Genomic DNA, 25804 nt, shown 5'->3' on the forward strand with positions numbered 1-25804 from the left:
TCTCACGGCTCAATCTATGGACTTGATTTGATAGTCTCTCTCCCCTCATTTCCCTCTCTCAGCCCTTCCACAGCTCCCCCTCTTGCTGCAAACTAAACCTCAGCATGCCAAAGACATTTTTGTATTCAATAAGTAAAGTAATTTACCTTTACAGTGTCTTCCGTTGCCTGCAAGCTCGAATCCTCTCGGACAAACACATCTAAAGCTCCCTGGTGTGTTAATACAACGGAACGCGCAGAGACTTCTGTCGGCCTTGCACTCGTCCACGTCTGGAAAAGAGAAGAAACTTGACAATTCATAAAGAATTCAGATCGCTTTGGTCAAGGGATCATTCAAAACCACCATTCTGCAATAAGTTAGTATAAACTCTTCTATTTTCTGGCGAACGGCTCAAGGTCTAAAAGGAGAGAAAAGAGAAAGGCTTCTGTTTCTTATACGGACACGTTTCTTACCGACACATTTCGGTGACTGCCGTCCAGGTGCGAATCCCGGATTGCATACACACTGATAGGAGCCCTCGGTGTTGGTACAAGTGCCATTGCCACATGCATCTTTCTTCTCCACACACTCATTCTCATCTGTAAAGATAAAATAGTTACATCATAGAAACACTATTTCCTGTGTTTGAAATGTTTTGGTAAGAAAGTAAGGCGTAGACGAGATTCTCATTGATTAACCCAACATCTGGGTGTTAATTAGAGGATGAAACAATATTTCCTACGTTTGAAATGTTTTGGTAAGAAAGTAAGGCGTAGACGAGATTCTCATTAATTAATTCAACATCTGGGTGTTAATTAGAGGATGAAACAATATTTCCTACGTTTGAAATGTTTTGGTAAGAAAGTAAGGCGTAGACGATATTCTCATTGATTAACCCAACTTCTGGGTGCTACTTTGAGGATGAAACACTATTTCCTGTGTTTGAAATGTTTTGGTAAGAAAGAAAGGCGTATAGACGAAATTCTTTAACCCAACTGATTATTAATGAATAAAAAAACATTTGACATGACCAGAGGTTGCTTTGTTATTTATGGTATTTACTCACCTATACACTGGTGCCCTGTCACATCGAGCTTGAAACCAATTAGACAAACGCATCTGAAACTACCATCACTGTTAATGCACATGCCATTCCGACAAAGATTCGGCATCATCTTACATTCGTTTAAATCTGCAAAAAAGTTTGAAAGATTTTGTTACTACAGAAATAATCTTTTGCAAATTTGCTTGAGTGACCACGAAATATTGATTCCAAGTCGGAGTTAGACTTGATGTCATCATACATTTACTATATTTTGTCAAGTTCAACCTCGTCTTTGAACCATTGTTTTGGGTCACTAAAGCGAATTTGCAAAGGTCTCTACTACTATTTAAAAAACCTTGTTAATATAGACCCCTTGCACTGAATCCCGAGAGGAATTTTTTTGGGGTACAAAACAATTTTTTTTTGCATAAGAAAATACGGCCTATTGTAGAGAATGTAGAGAATATCTATGATAGAGAATGTCTCGACCTGAGGCGGTTGCTTGGGGGCGGTGGAGCGTACCCCCAATATCTGACATTTTATACTTTTCTTTCATATATAATTATAGCATCGCTTTAGAATTAATCAATAAGAAATTTCCAATGATTTTCAATCTTATTTCTTATCTTTGTCTAAAATTTGTCTATTTCATAGTTTCATAGTTTATTATTGTAAGTTTATTATATAATTACCAATGAAATATCTATTTTTCTCTATTTCGAAGAATTGATATCTTCACACGTGAAAATAACATGTTATTTTCACGTGTGAAAATAACACCATTGCGATGGCTATTCAAAAATACACGGAAAGAATTGCCTGAAAAAGCCAAAACATACTTCATTGATAATTCTATAATAAACAGAATATTACATGGGCGCTTGGAGATACGAAATTTATCTTCTCGTGTTGAAAATCTCTCACTCGTTCGCTGCGCTCACTTGTGAGAGATCTTTTCAACACTCGAAGGTAAATTTCGTATCTCCGCGCGCCCATGTAATATCCTCTATTTATCTCGTGTGTGTGTGTTATTGTATATTAGATAGTTTATCAATAAGTGAAGAGCCACCTCGTGGATTCTATTGATTAAACCATTATTATTATTATCTTATTATTATTATATCAATGCAAGGGGTCTATACGAGGAGTTATATAAAGTATTGAGTTGCCTATTAAGTCACTTATCCCAAAAAGATGAGAAGCAAGTTATCTACTTCACTTACCGACAAACTTGCCAGTTTTATTGAAGCCAAACCCTGGACCTTTCGGACACAGTGTGCTAAACGTAGCTGAAGCGAAAATAAAAGTACGACAAAAAAAAATCCAGGAAAGTTAATAATCAGCGGTTATTTCTGTCATAACTCTTTTTCTCCAAATTAAGTCTTTTTGTAAGCTTGACTACAACTCTTGGTTGCAATGTTTACCTCTTGTTATTTTTTGTTTGGACAGACTGCATAAACTTCCAGGAGATTTAGTGGAGTAGGTGGGAATGGGGCAGGGGGCAGGGGGTTACACAAATTGGGCTGGAGAGGTCAGGGTAATGTTCTAATATAAGTGCCATTATATTAATGACTTGCCGAGGCCAGGGTTAGAGAGCAGAATCGTAAACTCTTTAGCCCCCCTGCTTCTGTCTGCATAAAATGAGTGACCCTCCCCTATAGAATGAAATATTTGATTACCACCCTTTTTGACTGAGTAGAAAATTATAATATGCCCCTCCCCTGGATTCCTCCGACCCATTCCCCCTCCTACTAAATGAATACTTCCTCACACAAAATGTTTCATAATTGTAACATAATGAATGGAGGAGCAGGGGACATTAATTTCGACCTTCTGATCAAAATCTCTGTCTAATTGTCCTCAACAGATAACTTGTAAGTGGTTCCTTCAACTTACTAGCGTTTGGCGATGGGCATAATTCACATGGATCGCCCCATCCTTGACCTTTAGAACAGCAACATGCAGACTTGGTTACTACCTCCAGGCGTGGATCGGTACAGCTATCTTCTTTGAAGGTGTTGAAACAGTAATCTTCGCGTACATCTTGGGAGAGAAAGGTTCAAATAAGTCTCAAAGTCAGGGTCGACTCTAGCTTCATTATCAAGAACAGTATATTCATTGGAAAACGCAGTCGAAGAAGAAGAGAGGAAGCCTTGAAGTTTTGGAGTTTTGGTACGTTTGAAGTACAATTATTATGCCACTGTATAGACCAAATGCCTTTATACAGCATTTAGTTTGAGAACAGTGTTCTAGAATGACTAGCCTCGTGTTCATCTACATGTATGAAAGGCTAGTCAGTCCAGAACATTAGTTATTCAAATTGGTAGCCATATTTGCTTTCGGTGTATAAAGACTCATTTTGTTTTATATTAATTCATGTCTTAACTCCGACCCTTTTCCAGTAATAAATATTTCTATCCTTGGATTTCAATATCACCGTAAATCATTGCAGTAACTTATAACTAGTTCATAAATATAACTGAGTTCTGCACAAAAAGACAAAACCTCCCTATTTCAGGCCACATGTCATTCCCTTGGACTCAAGCAGTGAGCGCCAAAAACTTTTTTTTTGAAAAAAGGCTGTTGTACAAGGCTAAAATCTTGTTATTCAGAAAGTTGAACTTGTTTGGAAGTGGAGACGTCCGATGAAAGTGGAATCAAAGTGTTAACCCAAAGCAAAATAAAAGGGGGAGGGGGTCTTTTGAGGGGAATTTTTCATGTTTTTCATGAAAAGTACCATTAAAGCTAAAAATTTCTCAACATTTTTGACCAAGATTGTAGGTCTATATGGCAAACTTACCAACGCAAGTAGTTCCGTCCTCGCTAGAAACATAACCTTGATTACAAGCGCAACGATAACTACCCGGTGTGTTAGCACAAATACCTCCTGGGAAACAGTAGTTTGGATTCGTGTCACATTCGTTCAGATCTAGAAAGGAATAGGAAAATATTTTTCATCTACTGTCCAAATTCAAATGTTATCTGCAGGGTAGTTATTTATAACTTACCCACACATTGTCTGCCGTCAGGGCTGAGCGAGTATCCCGCGAGACACTCGCATCGGGCACCACCGATGGTATTGGTGCATCTTCCATTTTTGCAGTAGTTTGGTATCTCGGTACATTCATTGATGTCTAGAGAAAGAAGGTCGTAAATGAATAGATTATAATGATAGATGTGCTGTGGTTGTGACTGACAGAAACACAGGTTATACGAACAGGCAGTTATACACAGCAGACAGATAGACAGACAGTCATATAAACAGGCACTCAGACATAATGACAGACATACAGACAGTCATACAAACAGGCAGTCAGACATAATGACAGACAGATAGACACACAGTCATACAAACAGGTACTCAGACATAATGACAGACAGATAGACAGACAGTCATATAAACAGGCACTCAGACATAATGACAGACATACAGACAGTCATACAAACAGGCAGTCAGACATAATGACAGACAGATAGACACACAGTCATACAAACAGGCAGTCAGACATAATGACAGACAGATAGACACACAGTCATACAAACAAACAGACTTACCAACGCAGTTTCTTTGATCAAACGAGAGCTTGTATCCAATGTTACATTGACATCGGAAGGACCCCTCAATGTTGAAGCAAAGCCCATTGTTACAAATATCTTCAGCTGTTATACACTCATCAATATCTAAAGATATCAATAAGGCTCATTAGTTCCATTAATGGCAACAATTGCACACACTGTGCCTTTAGTATTGATTCATGTCCCGTCTCGTCCACAGTTCTATGACGTCACTACTTACGTCACTCAAATCAATCAATTAGAGGACGATAATTATAAATCTATGCAAACCTACCTCGGCAGAATTCCCCGCCATCGAGCTTGAATCCTTCATGACACTGACACTGGTACGAGCCTTTAGTATTGATACAGGTACCGTTGCCACAGATATCTTTCCCAGCGACACACTCGTTTAGATCTGAAATTACATATAAGTCATGATATAGGTCATATATAATATATAAGTCACAGACACGTGACCGTTAACTGTAAAGGGCCTATTCTTCACAGTAACCGATCGTGATTAGTCTATAAATACTTTGCGCAGTCTCAGAGAGGCAGTTTAACACTCAGTTCCCATGATTTGTTCCCGACAAGGGGAAGTGTGACGTCGCTTTTTATACTCTAAGATGTGGGGTGCATTTTAGTTGCCATATATACCTACCAACACAGGTTCGTTTGTTTGGTGTCAATTGGAATCCCTTGTTACAATCGCAGATGAAGCTACCATTCATGTTTTTACACCTCCCGTTTTCACAGTATCCAGGAGTACCACACTCATCCATGTCTAGAAAAAAGTTCATTTTAGAGAGAGATTGTTTTAAAATTAAAATGCCAGTGGCGGATCAATCCAGATCGATAATTTTAATTAAGAGAGGGGGGCATGTTCTGTTACCTATAAAGGAATCATATAGCGACCTTTTTAGGCTTTACCTTGCCCTTTTTTCTTATGATTTTTTAATTCCAAAGAGGAATAGCTAGCTAGCCACCAAATCTCCTGTGCATGATCCGCCCTTGTCATTTTATGAAAAATGTGCGTCAAACCTGCGGGAAAGTTGCCGAACAACATCCCAGAACCAAAGCGAGTCATAGAAGTGGTTTATTTTCATACACATTAAGGTCATCCCTGCGAACAAAATCGTGGTGAAAAGCGCATCTTGGAATGATGTAGGTTGACTTACCTTCGCAAATCAAGCCCGTTATGTCCAGAGTAAAGCCTTCAGGACAGACGCACACGAAACTGCCAAACGTGTTCTTGCAAACACCGTTCATACATGGGTTCATCTTGCACTCATCGACATCTAAAACGATGCGTATAAAAATTGATATGATAAGCATCCAGGCTTTCAAATTATTTGAAAATTGACTAGGCAAACTAGCTGAATAGGAGGGGTTGCTTTAGGGGGAGGGTGAGGGTGAATTAGCCGAGTGGATAAAAGAATGCGTCCATGCAAGGGATTGGATGGATGCATGGATAATTTTGGATTGCACTGAATGCATGAATGGAAGTTATTGGATGTGAATGATGAATGATGAATGATGATACATATAGATGGATGAATGATGGTGGTGATGATGACACATGGATGAATACTGATGGTGGTAATAATACATGGATGGATGGATGGATGGATGGATGGATGGATGGATGGATGGATGGATGGATGGATGGATGGATGGATGGATGGATGGATGGATGGTTGGATGGATGGATCAAGGGAGGCAGAAAAGAAGGAAGAATGAAAAGAGGACGACAGTGGCTTAACTCACCTTCACACGTGATACCCTTGTCATTGACTTTGTATCCTAGAGGACATTCACATCGATATCCTTCAACAAGATCAATACATCTCCCATACAAACACAGCTCAGGGATAAGCTTGCACTCGTTTGTCACTACAAAAGATACCGAATCATTTGTTAATTTACAGCTATCATAAAATTCCGATGCTATAAACAATTTTGCTGTTGATGTCATTTCCTGTCTCATGGAATGTCCAATAAGCTGAATCGGAGGTTCTCTCTGGCTGCAGACCACCATTTACAGTAGATAATGAGATTCAGAGACTTTTATCAACTGATTGAAACCCAGCAATTGTTTAAATTCTTTAACACGGGCAATTTTCATCTTCATATTATTTATCAATCGACACGGTTTTCTTTGTTGTTCACAAGGCTTTATTTTCGTTATAACCCTTATTATAAATGCGAGGTCAATATATAGTAATACATATTTATATGGCTTATTGCCTCCGTTCTCGGTAATTAACTCTTACTTAAAACCGCCTTTCCTCACCTATTCCAATAAACGGGGTAGTTGGTGCAACCGTTCTTGGTCCAGTAACAGCTTCATCAGTGTATACAGTACCGGATGGTGATAGTGTGACAAAGTCGGTGCGAACAACCACTGGCCCTGCTGGTTTTGTAGTGGGTGGAACTTGAGGTGCAATTTTAGTGATGGGAGGGGGAACCTTGCGCAGACATAATACTGAATAAGCAGCTGTTAAGAGTAAGGAATCCAGTGTTAGTATTTAAATTATACAGCTTCTCATTAATCCCATATAGGTAACTGTCCAATTATGTTCTTAATTGGACAGGTCTTCTTGATATGGGATTAATTAGGCAGCTATATAATTAATAGGTAATGGGATTTCATGCTCCCCAATCAAGAAATAATTAGACTCGAAAAATTCCTCTGACTGCCAAATTGGACTCGGGCTACGGCCTCATCCAATTTTGTCAGTCCTCGGAATTTTCCTCGTCCAATTATTTCTTAATTGGACAGCATGGAGTCCTATTACATATACAAATAACACAAGTGGTAGGTTCTATAAGTAATTGGGCAGAAGAGGCAGTTTCCACGAGACTATTTCCACGCAAGAGACATAAGAGGGAAAAAAAGGGCATGGATATTCGAGCTCTCCAAAAGGCTAAGTTAAAGGTCTCTTGCGTGGAATTACGCAATTTAAGATTCGACGACAACGGACTATGAAAATTTCGCCGAATAGACTGAGTCGAATATTTCTGCGTGTGCCCAGGCATTTTATTTTCGTACCCTAACTGTTACTGAAAATAGTTGAAGTGTATTTGGTAGTGTTGACAACAAATGTTGTTTTAGTATGCAGGACAGTATTTGCTCTTTACCGAAGGATGGTATGAGTTTATTCAAACAGAAAAGTGATTTGATTTTCAATTAACTTCTCCTCGTAGAGTAAGTTACGCAGATAACAAAGGGTAGGTTTAGAGTATTTCATGACAGCTACAATAACGTGTTATACTTACGCGATCCTTTGGTTGGACACCGCTCGCACGTCTTGATAAGATAGGCTTTGCCAATTGTACAACAGCAATCCCTTCGAGTAATGTTCACAGAAAAACTGCTCTTACAAATAGGATTGACACCGATTTGTTTATCGTGGTAGCACAAATGGCGGCCGAGATCTGAAAGAAAAAAGGACACATGGTACAATAAGCCGTGCAGTGATGGTGCAGTTTCTTTTAATGTCGTTCAATGCCGTAATTGTTTTGGTACAATGCCGTATCATGATTGCAAAATACCGTGGTGCAATGTTATGCCGAGAAGTTGTAATGTCAGGCCGTTACGGTACAAAAGCGTGCCGTAATTTTAAAATGCCGTTACATAATGGTATGTCATTCTGCTATGATATCCCATTCCATGCCGTGATGGTTCAAAGCTGCAATATGCCATGCATAAATTGCACAATGCCGAATACCCTAATGGTATATTGCCCCTTTCCGTGCACCGATGGTGCAAGGCCGTCCCGTAATCGATCGTCCCACCCATTTTGGATTTACAAACTCGAATGAAAACAGCTCGCTCTAAAGTGACATGTACTCGGTACTTACCTACACAGAATCCATCAACAGGATCCAGTACTTGACCAGGTGGACATTCACACCTGTAACTACCAGGCGTGTTGATACATCTTCCATCCAAACCACATATGTACTGGTATTCGGTACACTCGTCGATATCTAGGACAAATAACAACACATGTAACACCAATAAACCGAGCTCCAAAAGAAACAAAGCAACAACAAATATCTCCAACTGTACAGTGACCTTGACCGTGGTATTTTGTATGTTACTAGTCAACTTTATCGACTTTCCGCTAACATTACAAGATTTTTTTTTAGGATTTTCGCATTAGAATTCAGTGTTGTACATTATCATACCAACACATCTTCCCGTGGTGATATCATGCCTCAGACCATTAGAACAAGTGCACTGGAAGCTTCCAATCGTGTTAAGACAACGACCTTCACTACAGACATTAGGAAGTTCTTGACATTCGTCCACATCTGAAAAACAACGTACTTGGTAAATTATTCATTGCTGCGTTATTGGAATTCATACTCACCATCTTGGTTGAATTTAGCAAAAGATTTGTCTTAATTGTCTCTTTTATTGTGTCAATCAACATTTCCGCCAGGTCTTATATTTTTTCTTTATCTTAGGAATGATTGAAAGTCACCTATGAGTTGCTTGTAAAAGGGAATACACTGAGCAAGAATCCTGCTAGAGCATAGTCAAGCATTTTTGAAAATTATATCGTTTGAGGTAAAATTCATGTCACCGTAGTCTTAATCACCAATTAATGTCACCTATTGATGGTTTTCACGGCGGCCATGTTGGAGGAACTTAACAAAAGAATTATCAATTAATCCTTTTGTTATATCCTCCAACATGGCCGCCGTGCTTTTTGTTATTTAATTCTCTTGGGAATGGTTGAAAATCATCAATATAGCCTTCTCCTTGCACTCTCACTACTTAACGCGTATCCTTTTCTCATCGTCGTCACTGTAATTATGATGAGAATGGAAGGAGACATGGCGGAGTTCTCCAAAGAACCACGACAGCGCAAGAGAGGAAAAGGTGGGAAATAAGAAAATAAGAACAGCAACCGCAGGTCGGGGGAAGTACGAGGCCACTAAAATCGCTGAATATCGTACGTCCTTAGCAGGCTTAAATTTCATATCTTCGCATTGTACTAGAGAGACCACTGGGAAATCTAAGAGCTAGCAAACCTTAATGTATATATTGACTCACCAACAATAACGGTAGTGTTAGGGTTAGGCACAAATCCATGTCCTCCTGGACATATTTTCCTATATTCCTCTAAATTGCAAAAAAAAGAAAAAGAAAAAAAGAAAAAAATTCAAAATGTTTTTGTTGGTTAACCAACAGTAACAGTTACTTTATAAGAAGGTTGTCTCATAACTGGTTTGAGTTTTAATTAACTTTTTTAAATTAACTGACAAACAGTTGTGAGATACACTAGAGTACACTAGAGTCATTATTGTCAGATTCATTAGATGTCGCTTGGAAGGTGGGAAAAAAAAATGGTGAAGAAAAAAGGTTGCGGTTTGGACGCTGGGAAAAGGGGATGTGTTAAAACAATTGGGCGTAAAATGAGAATAAAGCCCCATCCCCTGGGACCCTAACTCTCACGTTGTCTGATTCAAAACTAGAACATTACATGCCACATCGTTATTTAATGGTATGATATATGTACTTGTTCCTGGTCGTGGACAGTAGTCGCAGCCATTCCATGCCTTCCCTACTGTACAACAACAGATACCACGATAAACAGCTCGGAGTGGGTTCAGACACGTGTTGTTGCCTCTTGTTTGTAAGAAGCACAATCCCTTACGCATGTCTGTGAAAATAAGTCAGGTTTAAAGCAAGGTCAGTTTGCACATGAAGGTCACTTTTCTATGGTCTGTACTCTTATCGAACATGTAATGGCATCAGCATATGATGTAAACTCAAGTGAAACCATAAGCTCAGCCATTTGTTTTTTACCACAAAAAATTCACTAACACGCATTTTTTCGATGTTTTCTAGTGATCAAAACAACCAACGGAATGAGCGCGCGCTTGTTGACGTCAGCTCATTTGTCTGGGCCCGGTTGTACGAAGCCTGGATAGCGCTATCCAATGGATAAATCTCATCCAGTGGATAAACTTATTGAACAACAGCATCGACTTATCCATTAGATAAGGAATTATCCACCGGATAGTGCTACCCAGGCTTTGTACAACCGGGCCCTGTCCCCTTATCGATCATAAAAAATAGCCAATCAGCGCGCGATGAATTAACAATATGAGAAAAAAAAATGACCGCGGAGGTTGTTTAGCGTGTTTTTTAATGGTTGACGATAACAAAGCATTTCTTATTAGCCTATCTTGTTAGATCAACCAGCATAGAGGCTGTTTCATGGTTATTTATTTCTCAAGGGATTTTGAGTCATGCGTGATTGCACCCCGAGAATTTTGTATTTAACAAATTGAGGCTTTTTCCATAAACTTACCGATACATCCTGTACCATCACGGTTAATCACAAAGTCTTCATCACATTCACAAGTGTAGCTCCCCATCCTGTTAACACACCTCCCATTCGGGCACATGCCAGTAAGCGAGCATTCGTCGATATCTTCGATCAAGGCAAAAATACACATTAGTACTTAAGTTATAATTATATAGGAGGGCTGTAACAAAGTCGTAAAAAATCACTCATATATATTTAAAAAGGGACGTGGATCATCATTATTGAATAAGTCAAATTATCTGGTGCTCAAAATTCAACGCTTTTTCCTAGAACTTTTTAAAAGTGATTGTTGTACTAACCGGTGCAGTTGCTGCCCAATCTCGTAAGTTGAAAGCCTCGGTCACAGATACACCGGAACATTCCCGGCAGGTTTTCGCAACGTCCATGCGCACAAAGGTCTTTGAATTCTTTGCATTCGTCAATATCTGGAATATGAAAGGAAACACCTTATATGTCTACGTGTTTCCGATGTTAATAAGGATTATAGGTAATGAGGTAGTTACGAAGCGGAGCAATTTGAGATTTGCTGCCATACATTTTTTTCTGACAAGGAAGCCTTGAAAACGAAGAAGCAATTAGGCAAGCATCTTCGAGGAAAATTTGACGTCAAACTAGTTCCGGCCCTGTAGGTTGATATATCGTTGGCGTTCGTTCAAAATGTCGACCACTTTTCTCATCAATTCAAAAACCGTTCCATCCATGGCGTCCAAAAATGATGAACGTCATCACTCGAATTGAAGAGTTTTAATGGCGGCGTATTGTAGGTAAAATGCATTACTTTTGCATAAGTTTTATTTCCCATAGGAGAAAATTTCCGTTTCGCTCTCCAACAACACTCTATGCATGCCAGCATGCATTCTTAGGTTTTTAGTCTCCTTACCTTGGCAGCTCATCTTGTCTGGTGCTGGGAGGTACCCAAGCTCGCAGTCACACATGTATGACCCTGGCTTGTTAACACACTGACCATGTTCACATAGCTCGGGCTGGTTGAGGCACTCGTTGATATCTATCGATTGACAATGATCTCCAGTCAATTGGTACCAACCCCCGTATACCCGGTAATTGAGTTTCTCTTACACTTTATTCTTCTTTACCCTCACAATCGGTATAATCCCCGGTACACTCGGTATAATTAGCCATGTCATCCATATTCGGGAACAATCCCGGTACACCCGGCAATTGAAACACCGTGAGTTTATTCATCACTTCCTTCTCCTTTACCCTCATAGTCGGTATAATCCCCGGTACACCCGGTATAATTCATTATATCAATCATACTTACCGTTACATTCGGTACCATCTCCGGTATACCCAGTTTCACAAACGCACTGATAGGATCCCGGAGTATTAACGCATGTCCCATGGATGCTACACTTGGCAGTTCCGTCGCTACATTCATCCACATCTGAGAGAAATTACAGTAATACATTTACTATAGTGGCATCTTTGACTACACCAGAACCTCTGTTGAGCGGTCAACCTCGATCGACCAGTAGCATATTACCCGAGAGTGGTCGCTTGATAGTGATATGAACTGAAGTGATATATTTGATTTTTCATCATCAATTGAACTGTTCAAGGCCGCTTGCCCATCCTTTGAAACTAGACAAGCCACAGGCAGTTGAGAAAGAGAAATCTAATTCAAAGAGTTTGGACAGTAGATTATATTCTTAATAGAAGTGTATTTCTATAGTTTATTGCTGATGTTTATCCCAAAATTACTGTTCTTCGTGGCTCCTAACGTTTATTGAATGTAGATAAGCGCGCAATTCTGATAATTGAATATCGAAATTAAAGTTATGTAAGGCATTTTTGTTAGGAAGTAATGGTGTTAGAATGTTACCTGTGCACGTTAATCCATCACCAACAAAACCAGGTTTACATTCACATCGGAACGAGCCAACCTCGTTTGAACAATAAGCATTCTCATGGCACTGAGATTGATTCCTCTTACATTCATCAATATCTGAGAACAGAGAGAACAACGAATCTTATGCTCATTAATAATTTATGAGCTCATCGACCAACCAGGGTTTCTTATTTGTACCACGGTGCAGTAGTTTGAAACCCCCATCAAATACGACCGCAACCATTTCAAAGTTCTAGTACTTTCAAATATTTCCAAGTCCTACTACTCGGACTTTAAAATATTTCAAAGTAGTAGAACTTTGAAATAAAAACAAACATAACAAAAAGAGTATAAGAGGTCGTGTCAAATACTCGCCCCTGTATTCTATTGCCAAGGGTGTAGGCGAGGCATTTGAACTTCCACTCGGATTTTGAAACCCCAATAGAATTCAGCAACTCGTATTTGAAACATCACTTCAAAAAAGCTTATTTTATTTATTGTAAGGTTAAATTTGAAAGGAACGACAAAAAATGGAAAATCTTTTTATATTTCACTCACAAAGTTTTTAGAGTTAAAATGTAACAGAGAAACTTTGCTGTGAGCTGTCAATCCAAAACCATGTCTCTACCTTTGAATTTGTGAGCTATATCGATTTTATCTGGATGTATACTCACCCACGCATACTGTAGTTCCCTTAGCTATTTCATATCCTTTGCCGCAGAGGCATTTGAAGGACCCTGGAGTATTTCTGCAAACGCCGTTTGTACAAAGTCTGGGATCTTCTTGACACTCATCCACATCTTGAAGAGAATATCGAGGTTCAGGTGAATCATTTCTTGGTCTTTCGAAATCGAAAATATTTAATTTCCTTTTTACATATGCGCGAGTGTCGTCATACACAAGTGCGCAACAGCCGTGGATCGTTCACTGATCTCTATAACGTTATATCTTGAATTATTCAAATACAAATAACTGAATAGAAAAAATATTTTAAGTGTGCAACGGCTGTAAATTGTTTATTGATCCTATATTTAAGGAATATAAAATGCGCGCGCATGTCTATTGTGATATAACACACTAGAAGCTGTATAGCACGAGAGAAGCAAGCTTAGGAACACAAGGTGTAGCAGTGTTTTTATTGCTTATCGAGTGCTCTACAGCTCCCAGAGTGTTTATATCACAGTACAGAGACACACGCAGCCGTTTTATATTACTTTTATAAAATATTTTTGAACGACTTTGCGCGAACGTCTCTGTCTTCTGATATAAACACGGTAACCAGCCAATCAGCATGCGCGTTATATCTCAAATATTTTATGAAATGTTGATTTTTACAACAATGTTTGATTAAGTATAAGAACGCAACAATCACAAGTTCAAAAGGAAATTACTATCCAACTTATTCCATGCTTAGATTGCATAATAATTGCTATGAATTTTGCTTTGCTTACCAATACATGATCTTCTATCGACGGACGCCGAGTACCCGGGGTTACATGTACAAAAGTAACCTCCTACTATATTCGTGCATTTGTTCCCTTTGCCACAGATGTCTGGGTTCTCCCTGCATTCGTTGAGATCTTAAATTAAATCAAGCCAAATTGATTAAGAGTTTTCATAATTGACATTTCATGCTGTAAATTCAAACGAAGTGGGCATCTAGTCCTGGAGTGAGGGAGGAGCGAGACAAAAGGAAGCAGGGAGGGAAGGAATGAAAGTATGGAGGGAGGGAGCTAGGGAGGAAGAAAGAAGAGAATGAAACAAGGAATGGAAGGTCGGAGTGAAGGAAAGGAGGGAGGGAAGGAAAGAGGGAATTTAGAAGGGAAGGACGGTAAAGGGAAAAGGAAGGAAGGAAGGAAGGAAGGAAAGAAACGAAGAAGTGTCATACCTTCACACGTTCTCCCATCAGGCTGTAAAGTAAATCCAGCATTACATGCACAGGTGTAGCTACCGACAGTATTGTTACAAACTTCAGCACATCGACCGTTCTCGACCAAACACTCGTCAATATCTGATATAAAATACCAACAAAATAAGCATAAATTCACCAGCACCTTCTATAAAAGTCTAGATGTGTTCAGTCAATCTTTGCATGAAGAAACACAAAGTAAGTTTTTACAACCGATGTCTATCGAAAAGGGCCTGGGATACCTATTTAGCTGAACAATAGATTAGGTCAGGAAGTCTTCTCTAAAACCAACTGACTCTTTAGAAGCTACGTAGTTATTTCCATCTATAGATGGTCCTTCCAGTTAGTTTTCTCTTCTGTTTTTGAAGCCAAGGGATTTCAAATGTGACCTAGCCTTCCTATACAGGCGAGGTTCGTTTTCAAGATGGAGTTCTATTCCTTGACTGACAAACTTTCTTATTCTTTACCTTTTAATTCATTTTTTCGGCTGGCACACGTAGGTAACACAGGGGTAAACAGTTTTTATTTAAAACATATTAAAATTATTTCATAATTCTATTACTAATATATTCTATTATTAATTTATAAATATAAATTTCTTGTAAATAAAAAATTGTTTCTTACCCACACAGTCCTTCATGTTGGCTGTCGGCTCGAACCCAATGTTACAGATGCACTGATAGCCACCGTTAAAATTCTGGCATCGTCCATGGATACACACATTAGGATCAGAGCACTCATTTTTATCTAGAGGTAAGATGACAACACATAAATATAAACGTATTTTCGTATTTTATTTTCTTATTCATTCTTGCTCGAAAGATCTCTTTAGATCTCTTTAGATTGAGCGTAATGTTTTGCCCATTTTAGACCATGTGTCATTCTCTTGAGAATAGTATTCTTTGTTTGAGTTGTATCCATATTTATGTGTAATCATTAAACAAAGAAATGATACTCTGGGGAATAACACGATTGATCTGAAATGGTAAGACATTACACTCAAGGTAAAGAGGTTTGTAGAGCACTTGCACTAAATCCTCACCTAAGAATCAAAACATTGGAAAATTTTTACATCTTAAGATATTGCATTTCCTTAAGAAGGGGGAATGTTGAACCACAAATTGGGAATTAGGAACCATTCATTATTTTTGTATGCCAGGGGGTGAGCTGGCAAGAATGAGGGGAGGGGGAGCAGCATAGACTCAAGAAATTATTAGAGATTAAAGGGGGAGGGGGGGGGGGAGATGGGGGGGATCCCAAGTTCCTAATAAAAAGTGGGAAACCCTGTCTTTGAAGGAGTCATAATGTTTTTAGTTTTGCTTGAATTAATCTTGGCGTATCTCACCCACTCCCTCGGCAAATAATGAATGGTCCCTTACTGCAAGCTAGGAGGTTTATCAATAATACCAAATTTTAGGGCCAATTTGCATGGGTGCAATAGCTTTTAATTTCTTGTGGGACAATTCCATGCGAAGTGAATGATGACAAAACAAAGCATGTTCTCCTAAAGGTTGATAATAATGAAGCCTGTCTTAGAAAATTGAGCCATTTGTGCATTAATAAGATTACATTCACTTATTATCTTTTGGTGAATCTTATATTATGACTCGCTTGAAAAGAACTGATCTCAGAATAAAACTAAACCTATTTAAATGATTTTTCCAATCAAAGATAAAAATATTTTTTATTTGTTAATTAACTGAAAAAACTTCATATCTAATTTTCAAGACTTGTGTAAGAACATACATAAGTGAAGTGCTATATTGCTTTGAGCATATCTGTTTTTAAACTCCATGATTCCATGCTATATTTGGTAGTGATTCTCTAACTAGTGACATTTTTCAAAGGGAAAAAAAATATTTTCAAAAACTAAATTTCAAAACAAATGCACTATGATAATCAGAAACTCATGATTTTTATATGATTTCATAGTAAAATACAGGATGAAAATTTGGTTTCAAAAGCACTTTAAGGTGGAATCTCCTGTCACTTGTTTAGAAAGGACAAAATAATATTGTTTACATACCTTCACAACTGACTCCATCCTTCATGAGTTCCATTCCATCAGGGCAGACACACTTGTAACTACCAATAGTGTTCACACATCTTCCATCTGAACAAGGGCTCTGCTCACATTCATTAATATCTAAAAAAATAAAACACATGAGATCATTATGATCTTATAACCTAACCTGATTGTCACTGGCCAACCATGGGTGCCTATCAGCCAATCAATGCATAGGGTCTTAAAAGCATTCCAGATGAGTAATCATTGCTTGATTGTCACATGACTAACCATCAGCCAATCAAAACAATCATGGAGCTTGCATAGTCCTCCAAGCACTCCCATTTGACTGATCACCAGCCTACTTCTGCCAGCCAATCAAAATGTAGGCCATAGCTATAAAGATAGCCATGCCATTTTGCTTCCACATGACTGGTCACATGATTCTATGTAACCAATGAAAGTCTAGAATTTTAACTATGCAGGCCTATCATGCCCCCATTTTTTGTACCTGGCCAGTCACATGATTTTATCTAACCAATGAAAGTCTAGAATTTTACCTAAGTAGACCTCTAATGTCACCATCTTTTCCACGCAACCAGTCATGTGGTTCTACCTAGCCAATCAAAGTCTACCGCTATCTCCTTCACGTAACCAGTCACATGATTCTGCCTAGCCAATCAATGTCTAGCAGCTTACCTATGCAGACCTCCATCATCATTGGTGCGTTCCGGAACCCTCGGTAACAGTCGCAGCGGAATGCACCAGGAGTGTTAGTACATGTGCCGTTACCACACAGACCAGCAGAAATAATACACTCATCGATATCTAGAAACAATGAATAAGGATTAGATCAACAAATGTTCCTGTATGCTTGGTGTTACAACTTAGAACTGCGTTGAAGCCTCAATAACGTGTGGAAGTTGAGATCTCCGGTTTTCCTCTCTGCGCAATAATCTCTTAAATTCCAATTCCATATTGGAACGAGGGCGCTATTAATTGCTTTCCTCTTAAAACAAGGACGTTAAAAGATAAGCATGGTTAAACCAATTTGAAATCTTACCTTCGCACAATCGTCCATCAGCGCTGATACCGTATCCTTGGTTACACTCACACTGGAATGTTCCTTGTTTGTTGACACACCTTCCATTAAGGCACAGTTCTTCCATCATGCTGCATTCGTTAATATCTAAAGAAAATGTACCACAGAGATCAATTTCGGGTCAATTCAGGAATTCTCTCTAGTACATATGAAGTGTCCAAAGTCAAAAACAAACACATCACAGTTAAATATCATTCATTTTGCATTGATCACGTAGAAATTGATTTCTCTGTCTCCCCTGAGCCAGAAGCTTATGACTAACACCTTCGACGACGGATCAAATTGAAATGATCTACCATTGCGCTTCTAGTTCTCATTTGATAGCGGAAGGAATAGTGTTTTTGTATTTGGTACGGTAGTCCTGACTGACTTAGTACTTACCCGAGATTCTCGGTCCGATGAGCTTAAATCCTGGTTTATCAGTACCGCACAGCCTTTTGAATTCATCTTAAAGAAAAGAAAAAACGCATATTACCTTTTCTTCTTCACTCGACACTTAGTAAACGACCGATCAGAGGAAACCGAGTGGTCGATGCGCAAGTGGTCGGTCGATAATTGCGTCAAGAACGATGCCAGTCAAAATAATGGTACCGTAGAAAAGTAATAATAGTAATAAAACAAGAATGTATTATTAATACCAGTGTTCTGTAATGGGCACTCTTGACAAGGGTTTCCCCATCCAGCAGCCTTGACGGATGAACAACAACAATCATCTTTTCTGTAACTTCCACGGAACGCTTTTCCACACCCGGCGCTTGAGACTGACATATAACAAGTGTCCTTACGAAGATCTGAAAATGGAAATATTATGCGAAAGTTATTTTTCGGGTACATAAAGTCGTTAAAAAGTTCTTTCTTTTCTTCTTCAATTTCGTCTTCTTCCGCGCTCATTAACACAGCCTCCTATTTCTATATTTTTCTTCCTTATTGTCCGCGATTTTGACTTCCACAGGGATGTAGTTTCCTCATTACAATAAGCTAGGATTTCACTAGAGATACGAATGCTGTAAGTATACATATTCTTCCCTCTTCGACCTTCTCTACTGCATCTTGTTTACCCTTTCATAAGACTCAACGTCTCCTTCCCGAAGAAAGGCTTTCTCTAGCATGCCTTCGTTACCAAAGAAAACCAAATATGAGCATAAGGAAAAGAAAGGAATCTTTTAATTTGTGCGTGTATACTTTCTTGTACATCCAGTGGGGGGAAAAAATTACTGTATGTCGATTTGCATCTATGGGTCAAATAACACTCCAAGTCTCTGCAGTAATACCTACCAACACATACATTCCTTGTAAGATCTAATGTTAGCCCTGGTGAACATTCGCATCGGTAGCTTCCGGGTGTGTTTCTGCAGATGCCGTTGCGACACAACCCAGGGAATACCGAACATTCATCGACATCTGGTGAGAAAACATGCGAGAGTATTATACAGTGACTCTAGCCATAAGGCAGTGGTGCGCAAGGTTGTGTTTTTAATAAGTACAGAAAATTTTCTTTGTGTGTCAACCATTCGTACCTGTACATCTTGGTTCATTCTGGACGGCATAACCAGGATCACACTTTTGTCCTTGAAAAAGAAAAGGATGCATTGGTAAAGCGAGGCGTTATTGTCAATCTTTTGGATAACATTTTGATTGGTTTCTTCCATCCTTCCCTACATCCATACCATTCATTGGCCTTTTACGATCTTCCATTGCAATTCTATTATTTCATCTCTCTTTTTTCCTTGTTTCCTTTCTTCCACTTCCTTCTTTCCTTCTGTCTTTTTCTATCCATTCTATTTTCTTTCATTCCTAAAATTTATATTTCCTTTATTCTTGTTTTCATTCCTTTGCTTGCTTGCTTACTGACTTCAATCCATCCATAATGACTCCTCTCTACTTTCTCACAGCTTCAGAAACCCACACATTTACTTAACATTCTAATAACCAAGTATTCGAACATCTTACTCAAAGTCGGACACTTTTGGCAGGGGCTTCCCCATCCTTTACCAAGAGCCGACTGACAACACACTTCCCTGGTAACAGCACCATTGATGGGTTCTTCACATTTATCAAGCACAATCTTTGTCCAGCATTGGGCAGTTCGACGATCTGAATCAACAATAAGAATCGCATCAAAACTTGCAGTTATATAAGGAAAATGATCCCTCTGTGCGCACGAAAAATTGTTGGTTAATTCTTCAAAATGCATGTAATTGCAGGAAACACTTTAGGTGCAAATAGCGCAAAATGTTTGAAAAAGATCGAGTGTTTTCACCTTGACAAATTCGTTTGGTTGCATCTAGGGTTAGTCCACGTGGGCATTCACACAAGAAGCTGCCTCTTGAGTTGATACACGTTCCATAGACGCACTGGTCTTTGACTGCGCATTCGTCAATGTCTGTCAAAAGGGAAAACAAATAAAAATTATTGAAGGAGATTTAATGTACGCTGCGCTTCTCTAGCTATACCTTACCTAACCCCATCCCTTTTTTTTTGAAAGAGTCATGAGGACTGATGTTGAATCGGTACCACAGGAAGACTGTCTATATCTCCTTCATCAGAGATAACATAAAGTCTAAACCTAAATCTAACCTTCGCACATCTGTGTTGCGGAGCTGAAGCTGAATCCAGTTGGACAGACACACTGGTATGTTCCGGGGAGATTCTTACACGTTCCTCCTTTACAAAGCTGAGGATTCTCCAAGCACTCGTCAATTTCTAAGATTTAAAATATTAGAACACGATATTAATGGTGTATTGAAATTATTCATTGGTAACCACTCTATGACCCGTAGCTTCGTATGCAAACGTCCTTAGGGTCGTCACGCAACGCTCTGCGTCACGAGCCCAGGGACATCTGCGGCTACATTTTTAGTGGAATCTATTTGGTAATGTTCACTTACCGATACAACGCTTTCGAGTCGAATCACTTCGATAACCGGTCTTACAGTCACAGACGAAGTCTCCATTGGTGTTGCGACAATTTCCATTCTCACATATTCCTATCTTCATTCCTGCGGTGTTCTGGCATTCATCAATATCTATTCAAAACATAGTTTTTTTCATTTAGACTAACTAAAAAATATATATATTGAAAAAAAATTAACATAGTGATTAACGTGTGAGTAATGAGTTGCACGCATAGTATTTCGAAGGTAATGATAGTGTGTGAGCAAGTGCATGTGGGTCAAGTTGAAAACCAACACAAATTCTGAATTCATTAAAATACTTTTTTGGTAATTTTTTTTTTTCGAAGGAAGTTAATTATAAGCCTTTATATCATGTTGTCATTCTTACCTGTACCGTCACATGCCATTCCAGGCCCTTTACAGCAAACTCGCTTGTATTCGGCTGAAAAAAGAAGCAACTCTTAGTTTAGGACTCAGTGCAAGGGGTCTATTTGATATATCGGAGAATTTCCAAGAACTTAACTTGAGTTTTGATTCATTGAATTATAAGCTAAAGACGTACCTGTTCCTTTTCGAGGACAAGGGGAACAGGGCGTGTCCCACCCCCTCTGACCCCCATTATCCATACCGCAGCAACATTGAGAGACTGTCAATAGATTCAACAGTGGCTCTGAACATTGGCCATTTAAGATCTTCGAGAAACATTGAGCCCTACGAATATCTGAAAAAGAAAAAAATGTAACTCTAGGTTTAATGAAAAAACGTGATTTTCATGTGATCGTTAGTAGTTAGTACTTGCTGAGTAGTTAGAAAATAGAAGTTTGTCTTTTTCCTTGCTCGTTATCTGTCTGACCCATCAAGCTGACTAGTGTCAAATCTACTGACCACAGTGTATCCCTTTGAAGTATATAGCTCAAAGGAGATGGACGTATTAAAACATCACGGGCCATATGTCGACCAATGGTGTCAGAATACGTCACAAGTGAATCTTGTACTTTATATTTTGGATTGCTTATTGACCAGTAGTGAAGGAGCAACGCCCATGTCTTTCAAGGATGCATGAGGTCAATATGGAAGATAATTGACCATCTATTGACCAATCACGTCAGAGAAACTTATATATGATATTAGAACAAAGTGAAAATCGTTCGAGAATGAATGGGGTCCATATTAGAGATATAGATCACCTATTCACCAATGACATCCGTAAAAAGTGCATTTCCTTTATTGGGTCCGTATGGCCAAAGAAACTTGCACTTTTACGAAGTAATGGTAAAGTATGCATCTTTTCTTGTCTTACCTACACATCTGTGCCCATCTGCACTTACAGCATAACCAGCGTCACAGACGCATCGGTAGTTTCCGGGGGAGTTGACGCATCTTCCATTCAAACACACGTTTTGCACCGATATACACTCGTTGATATCTACAATTTAATCAGTACTAAGGATTAACAGTTTTTATCGTGATTTTTAAACGCGTGGGATGTTGGGAGAGCACTATTGTTTGTCTTGAGGGTGTCTGTTTGTCTTTCAAATCGAGCGCCGCATTAGGAATATACAGTCAATTCAAAAATGTTGTCGACCAATACAAGCCTACGCGACTGGACCGAAAGGAACTCTGGGTAGTAATCATTGAAGCCGAGTTGACTCCATAATTTTATCTGACTAGTTATGCCTGGTTTACAGCACGAACCTTCGTAGGTGAGGCGGGAAGTGTTGGAGGAGACGTTCATTAATGCCTTCATATTTTCGGAATTGTGAACTGAATCATAACTACTTTGTTTTTCTTCACCTAAACCCGAAGACATGCATTTGATGGATCGTTTCTCGCCATTATTATCTTATTACTAGCGGGAACAATTAATTCAGAACGAATATTTAACCGCTTCAGTGATTTTTACCCATATTCCTTTCGGTCCAGTCGCGTAGGCTTGAGCCGGTCGACGACAACGTTTTTTGGATTGACTGTATACCGTAGGGAATCTATGCGAACAGTGCAATAAGAGTAGTGATGCTAGACAAAAAATGTTTGCAGATTTTCCTTTGTTCAGTTTCTATTCTGACCTTCACATCTGTTTTCCTCCGAGGTAGACGCAAATCCACTGTTACAGACACAACGATAGCTTCCAGGAGTGTTCTCACAGACGCCATTACGGCACATCTGCCCTTGACTCTTACACTCGTTGGTATCTACGTGAAGTAAGTAAGTAATTGAGCGAATAAATTATCTCGTAAATTATCAACACCAAGGCAGTATAGTCTACCGAAGCCTTAGACTAAGGCGGATAAAACAGCCGAGGTATTGATAATTTACGATATCATGCGAAAACTAAATTCAATAATCGTTTTATCATACATTTTGTAAACTAAGAATAAAAGTTAAATTTTGCTTTCGAAAAAATATTTCAATCTTTGCCGTGACCTTGAGTGAACTTGACATGATAAATCTATTATCTGTAGGTTTTCCAGCAGATTACACATTTATAATGTCAAGTTCACGCGATATCAAGGATTGGCTGTCGGCTCTCGGCCAGTCAGTAACAGTTGTCTTCACTCGCGAGTTGTACGATTGAAGTATCGAGCAATAGCAGTGAAGGACATACGTACAAATCAGTTTATCCATTTGAGCAACATCGTATATGTGTTTTCCAGACTATTACTCACCAACACAGTTGCGGTTGTCTTCACTTAACTCGTATCCAGTTTTACATATGCATCGGAATGCTCCACCGACATTTACACATCTTCCGTTACGACAGACATTTGGCTTAAGACACTCATTCATATCTAAAAGAAAAGTGTGAATTAGAAAAATGGTACTCTGCTGTACTCGCTCACGATGTGGTTGATATGATCAGCCTCTTTTCAACCTCTCCGGCGATGTACTTTCTTTTACTTTATGCGCTCTATCAGGTCAGGGAAGTCAGAATTCTGCACTCTTAAACTGGGCAGCGACATATAGCAGTTTTCGTATGACTGTGAAACGCTCACGGCACGAACAAGGTCGTGACCAATCCGACCAATCACATTGCTCGAGAAATTACTCTCCATCCAATCAAAAACCCAAAACACGGCATAGACATGGTCAACGCAAATTCACGAGTCTGCCAGAACAATCACATTGCGCGAGAAAATAATCCCCAAATCAAAATTCTAGAAAACATCCCGGTCACTGCCAGGCACGCATACGACGACGACTTTTTCACAGTGATACGAAAAAATGCTCTTAGAGACCAATAAAAGCGCAATACCTACCATCACACCGACTTTTGTCTAACGAAAGTGTGTAACCAGTGTTACAAGTACATCTGAAGCTACCAATAGTATTTGTACATCGTCCATTTTCGCAGACGTTTTGCTCAACACATTCATTCACATCTGTAAACATATAAAAGGTATTAGTTCTGTTAAATACGTTATTTTTCCTGGATGCAGAGCCAGAGTTTCTGTGTATGCTGCTATAGTCCAGCTTCTTTCTGCAGTATCTCTAAGTTGGTTCGATTCCTGAAACTATCATGTTAGTAGAGTTGCTTCTTGCTGCTGTACTGTTCTTTAAGGGCTTTTCTTAGAGTTCTTCTGTTTACCACACTCCGCAAATAATAACAAGCTATTTCCAATTTGATCATAAAATGCGGTTAAAAGTTTGATAGCATCAGGCTCGTAAAACAAAGGACGTTATATACTGGCTAAATGAATGGATCTTATATGCTTGTTTGGAATTGAACGACAATGGCATCCACAAATCAATTATGAGTGTCCCTTCCGCTGAAAATGAGACCATGCATTGTTTATCTTACCTACACATCCTCGTCCATCGGGTCCGGGCTTGTACCCCTTGTTGCAAGTGCATCGGAATGAGCCTTCAGTATTCACGCAGCGGCTGTTTGGGCAAAGTGAAGGATTCTCGACACACTCATTCCTGTCTGTAAAGCATTATGCAAAAAAATAAGCAAAAATAATAATAATCCTAAAAAAAGATTACTAATTTTTGGCATCACTTTCAGATTAATAAATTTCTTCAATAGCTTTTTTTTCTGGCTGTATACACTTATTTCAATGAACTTAGTCACCTGAAAAGCTACAAAGCTGAGGCCGACAAGGATTATGGGTAGATACATTTTACATGTTTTAACCGCTTGATAACTGTTGATGGACTTGAGATCTTCTACCAGTTACAGTCTCAACTCTGAGCATCCTCAACTTCTGCAGTTTGTGTCAAAAGCTTTTCTTGTCGTAAATAAAATATTTCCCATGATTCTCAGCGATCACAGCTTTCTAGGTTTTTGGTGACTAACTTTATTGAAATAAGTATATACCTTTTCCAAAAAAGGTTGTCATCGTCAAAGGCAATAGGCGATAGGGGATAAGTGAAAAGCGATAGGAGATAGGTCATTCCAAGATCCAAGAATAGCTGGAATGACTTGTGTTTCTTCTTCTTCTCGTCAAGAGTATGGACCTTCGTGCTGAGACTGATTCGATGTTCTTTGCATTCATCGATACCATGTTTATGTCGCAATGACCTATCGCCTATCGCCTTTGGCGATGACAACCTTTTTTGAAATAGTTGTATGACCACCATTAAATGAAGATTCAAAGGCTTATGTCAACTTATTGAACCCAAACAATTGCACTAGCTAATTAGGTAAAAGTGTTTTGCTTTCAACTTACCAACACATGTACCGTTTCTATAAACATAGCCAGTGTTACAAACACATCTGTATCCATGAGGCATATCTTCACATCTTCCGTTTGGACAAAGACCGGTCATCGTTGCACACTCGTTCACCGCTGAAACAATAATCCCAGTATTTCATTGCCTTATATTGTGGGCTCGATCGAAGGGTAGTCAGCATGAGACTGGTACACTCTAATCTCCCCCCACCCCTTTGACATTTGCTTACCCTCCCTCCCTTCACAGATATCTATGCCTTGCTATGGGACTGTCTTTGGCTAGTTTGTTACTTACGTGGTGGCATGGCTGTTGTTGGCAGGTCCATTCCACAGAGCTTGTTATATACACCTAAGAGAACAAGAAGGGAATCGTGAATGGGCAACGCCTCTGAATGGGGAAAATTCAACTGAAAATAGCGAAAAACAGTTAAAATAAAAGC

General features: G+C 39.1%; 1 protein-coding gene across 1 annotated transcript in view; it reads right to left on the bottom strand.

Annotated features, from left to right (window-relative positions):
* The window catches only part of LOC116300762 (fibrillin-1), a 71520-nt gene that overhangs the window by 8868 nt on the left and 36848 nt on the right, over window positions 1-25804 (bottom strand). The window contains exons 43-89 of the mRNA XM_089025597.1: window positions 25660-25713; window positions 25362-25481; window positions 24491-24616; window positions 23949-24071; window positions 23358-23480; window positions 22758-22883; window positions 21992-22117; window positions 21254-21412; window positions 21080-21133; window positions 20686-20823; window positions 20375-20500; window positions 20058-20180; window positions 19748-19891; window positions 19315-19365; window positions 19073-19198; window positions 18436-18588; window positions 18179-18244; window positions 17759-17884; window positions 17395-17523; window positions 16717-16836; window positions 15315-15437; window positions 14670-14792; window positions 14233-14361; window positions 13456-13581; window positions 12776-12898; window positions 12215-12337; window positions 11813-11938; window positions 11232-11357; window positions 10915-11037; window positions 10117-10260; window positions 9651-9719; window positions 8777-8902; window positions 8447-8575; window positions 7862-8020; window positions 6876-7079; window positions 6350-6475; window positions 5761-5880; window positions 5244-5366; window positions 4875-4997; window positions 4580-4705; window positions 4033-4158; window positions 3825-3953; window positions 2921-3067; window positions 2248-2313; window positions 1046-1171; window positions 453-578; window positions 147-269 (exon numbers count right to left, since the gene is read on the bottom strand). Coding sequence (XP_088881723.1) covers window positions 147-269; window positions 453-578; window positions 1046-1171; window positions 2248-2313; window positions 2921-3067; window positions 3825-3953; window positions 4033-4158; window positions 4580-4705; window positions 4875-4997; window positions 5244-5366; window positions 5761-5880; window positions 6350-6475; window positions 6876-7079; window positions 7862-8020; window positions 8447-8575; window positions 8777-8902; window positions 9651-9719; window positions 10117-10260; window positions 10915-11037; window positions 11232-11357; window positions 11813-11938; window positions 12215-12337; window positions 12776-12898; window positions 13456-13581; window positions 14233-14361; window positions 14670-14792; window positions 15315-15437; window positions 16717-16836; window positions 17395-17523; window positions 17759-17884; window positions 18179-18244; window positions 18436-18588; window positions 19073-19198; window positions 19315-19365; window positions 19748-19891; window positions 20058-20180; window positions 20375-20500; window positions 20686-20823; window positions 21080-21133; window positions 21254-21412; window positions 21992-22117; window positions 22758-22883; window positions 23358-23480; window positions 23949-24071; window positions 24491-24616; window positions 25362-25481; window positions 25660-25713 — 5727 coding nt within the window. The remainder of the gene's footprint in view (window positions 1-146; window positions 270-452; window positions 579-1045; window positions 1172-2247; window positions 2314-2920; window positions 3068-3824; window positions 3954-4032; window positions 4159-4579; window positions 4706-4874; window positions 4998-5243; window positions 5367-5760; window positions 5881-6349; window positions 6476-6875; window positions 7080-7861; window positions 8021-8446; window positions 8576-8776; window positions 8903-9650; window positions 9720-10116; window positions 10261-10914; window positions 11038-11231; window positions 11358-11812; window positions 11939-12214; window positions 12338-12775; window positions 12899-13455; window positions 13582-14232; window positions 14362-14669; window positions 14793-15314; window positions 15438-16716; window positions 16837-17394; window positions 17524-17758; window positions 17885-18178; window positions 18245-18435; window positions 18589-19072; window positions 19199-19314; window positions 19366-19747; window positions 19892-20057; window positions 20181-20374; window positions 20501-20685; window positions 20824-21079; window positions 21134-21253; window positions 21413-21991; window positions 22118-22757; window positions 22884-23357; window positions 23481-23948; window positions 24072-24490; window positions 24617-25361; window positions 25482-25659; window positions 25714-25804) is intronic.

The sequence above is a fragment of the Actinia tenebrosa genome, unplaced genomic scaffold, assembly GCF_029948245.1.
Source record: "Actinia tenebrosa isolate PJP-AT-01 unplaced genomic scaffold, QUT_ActTen_1.0 PGA_scaffold0__85_contigs__length_37466705, whole genome shotgun sequence".
In the NCBI taxonomy this organism is placed as follows: domain Eukaryota; kingdom Metazoa; phylum Cnidaria; class Anthozoa; order Actiniaria; family Actiniidae; genus Actinia; species Actinia tenebrosa.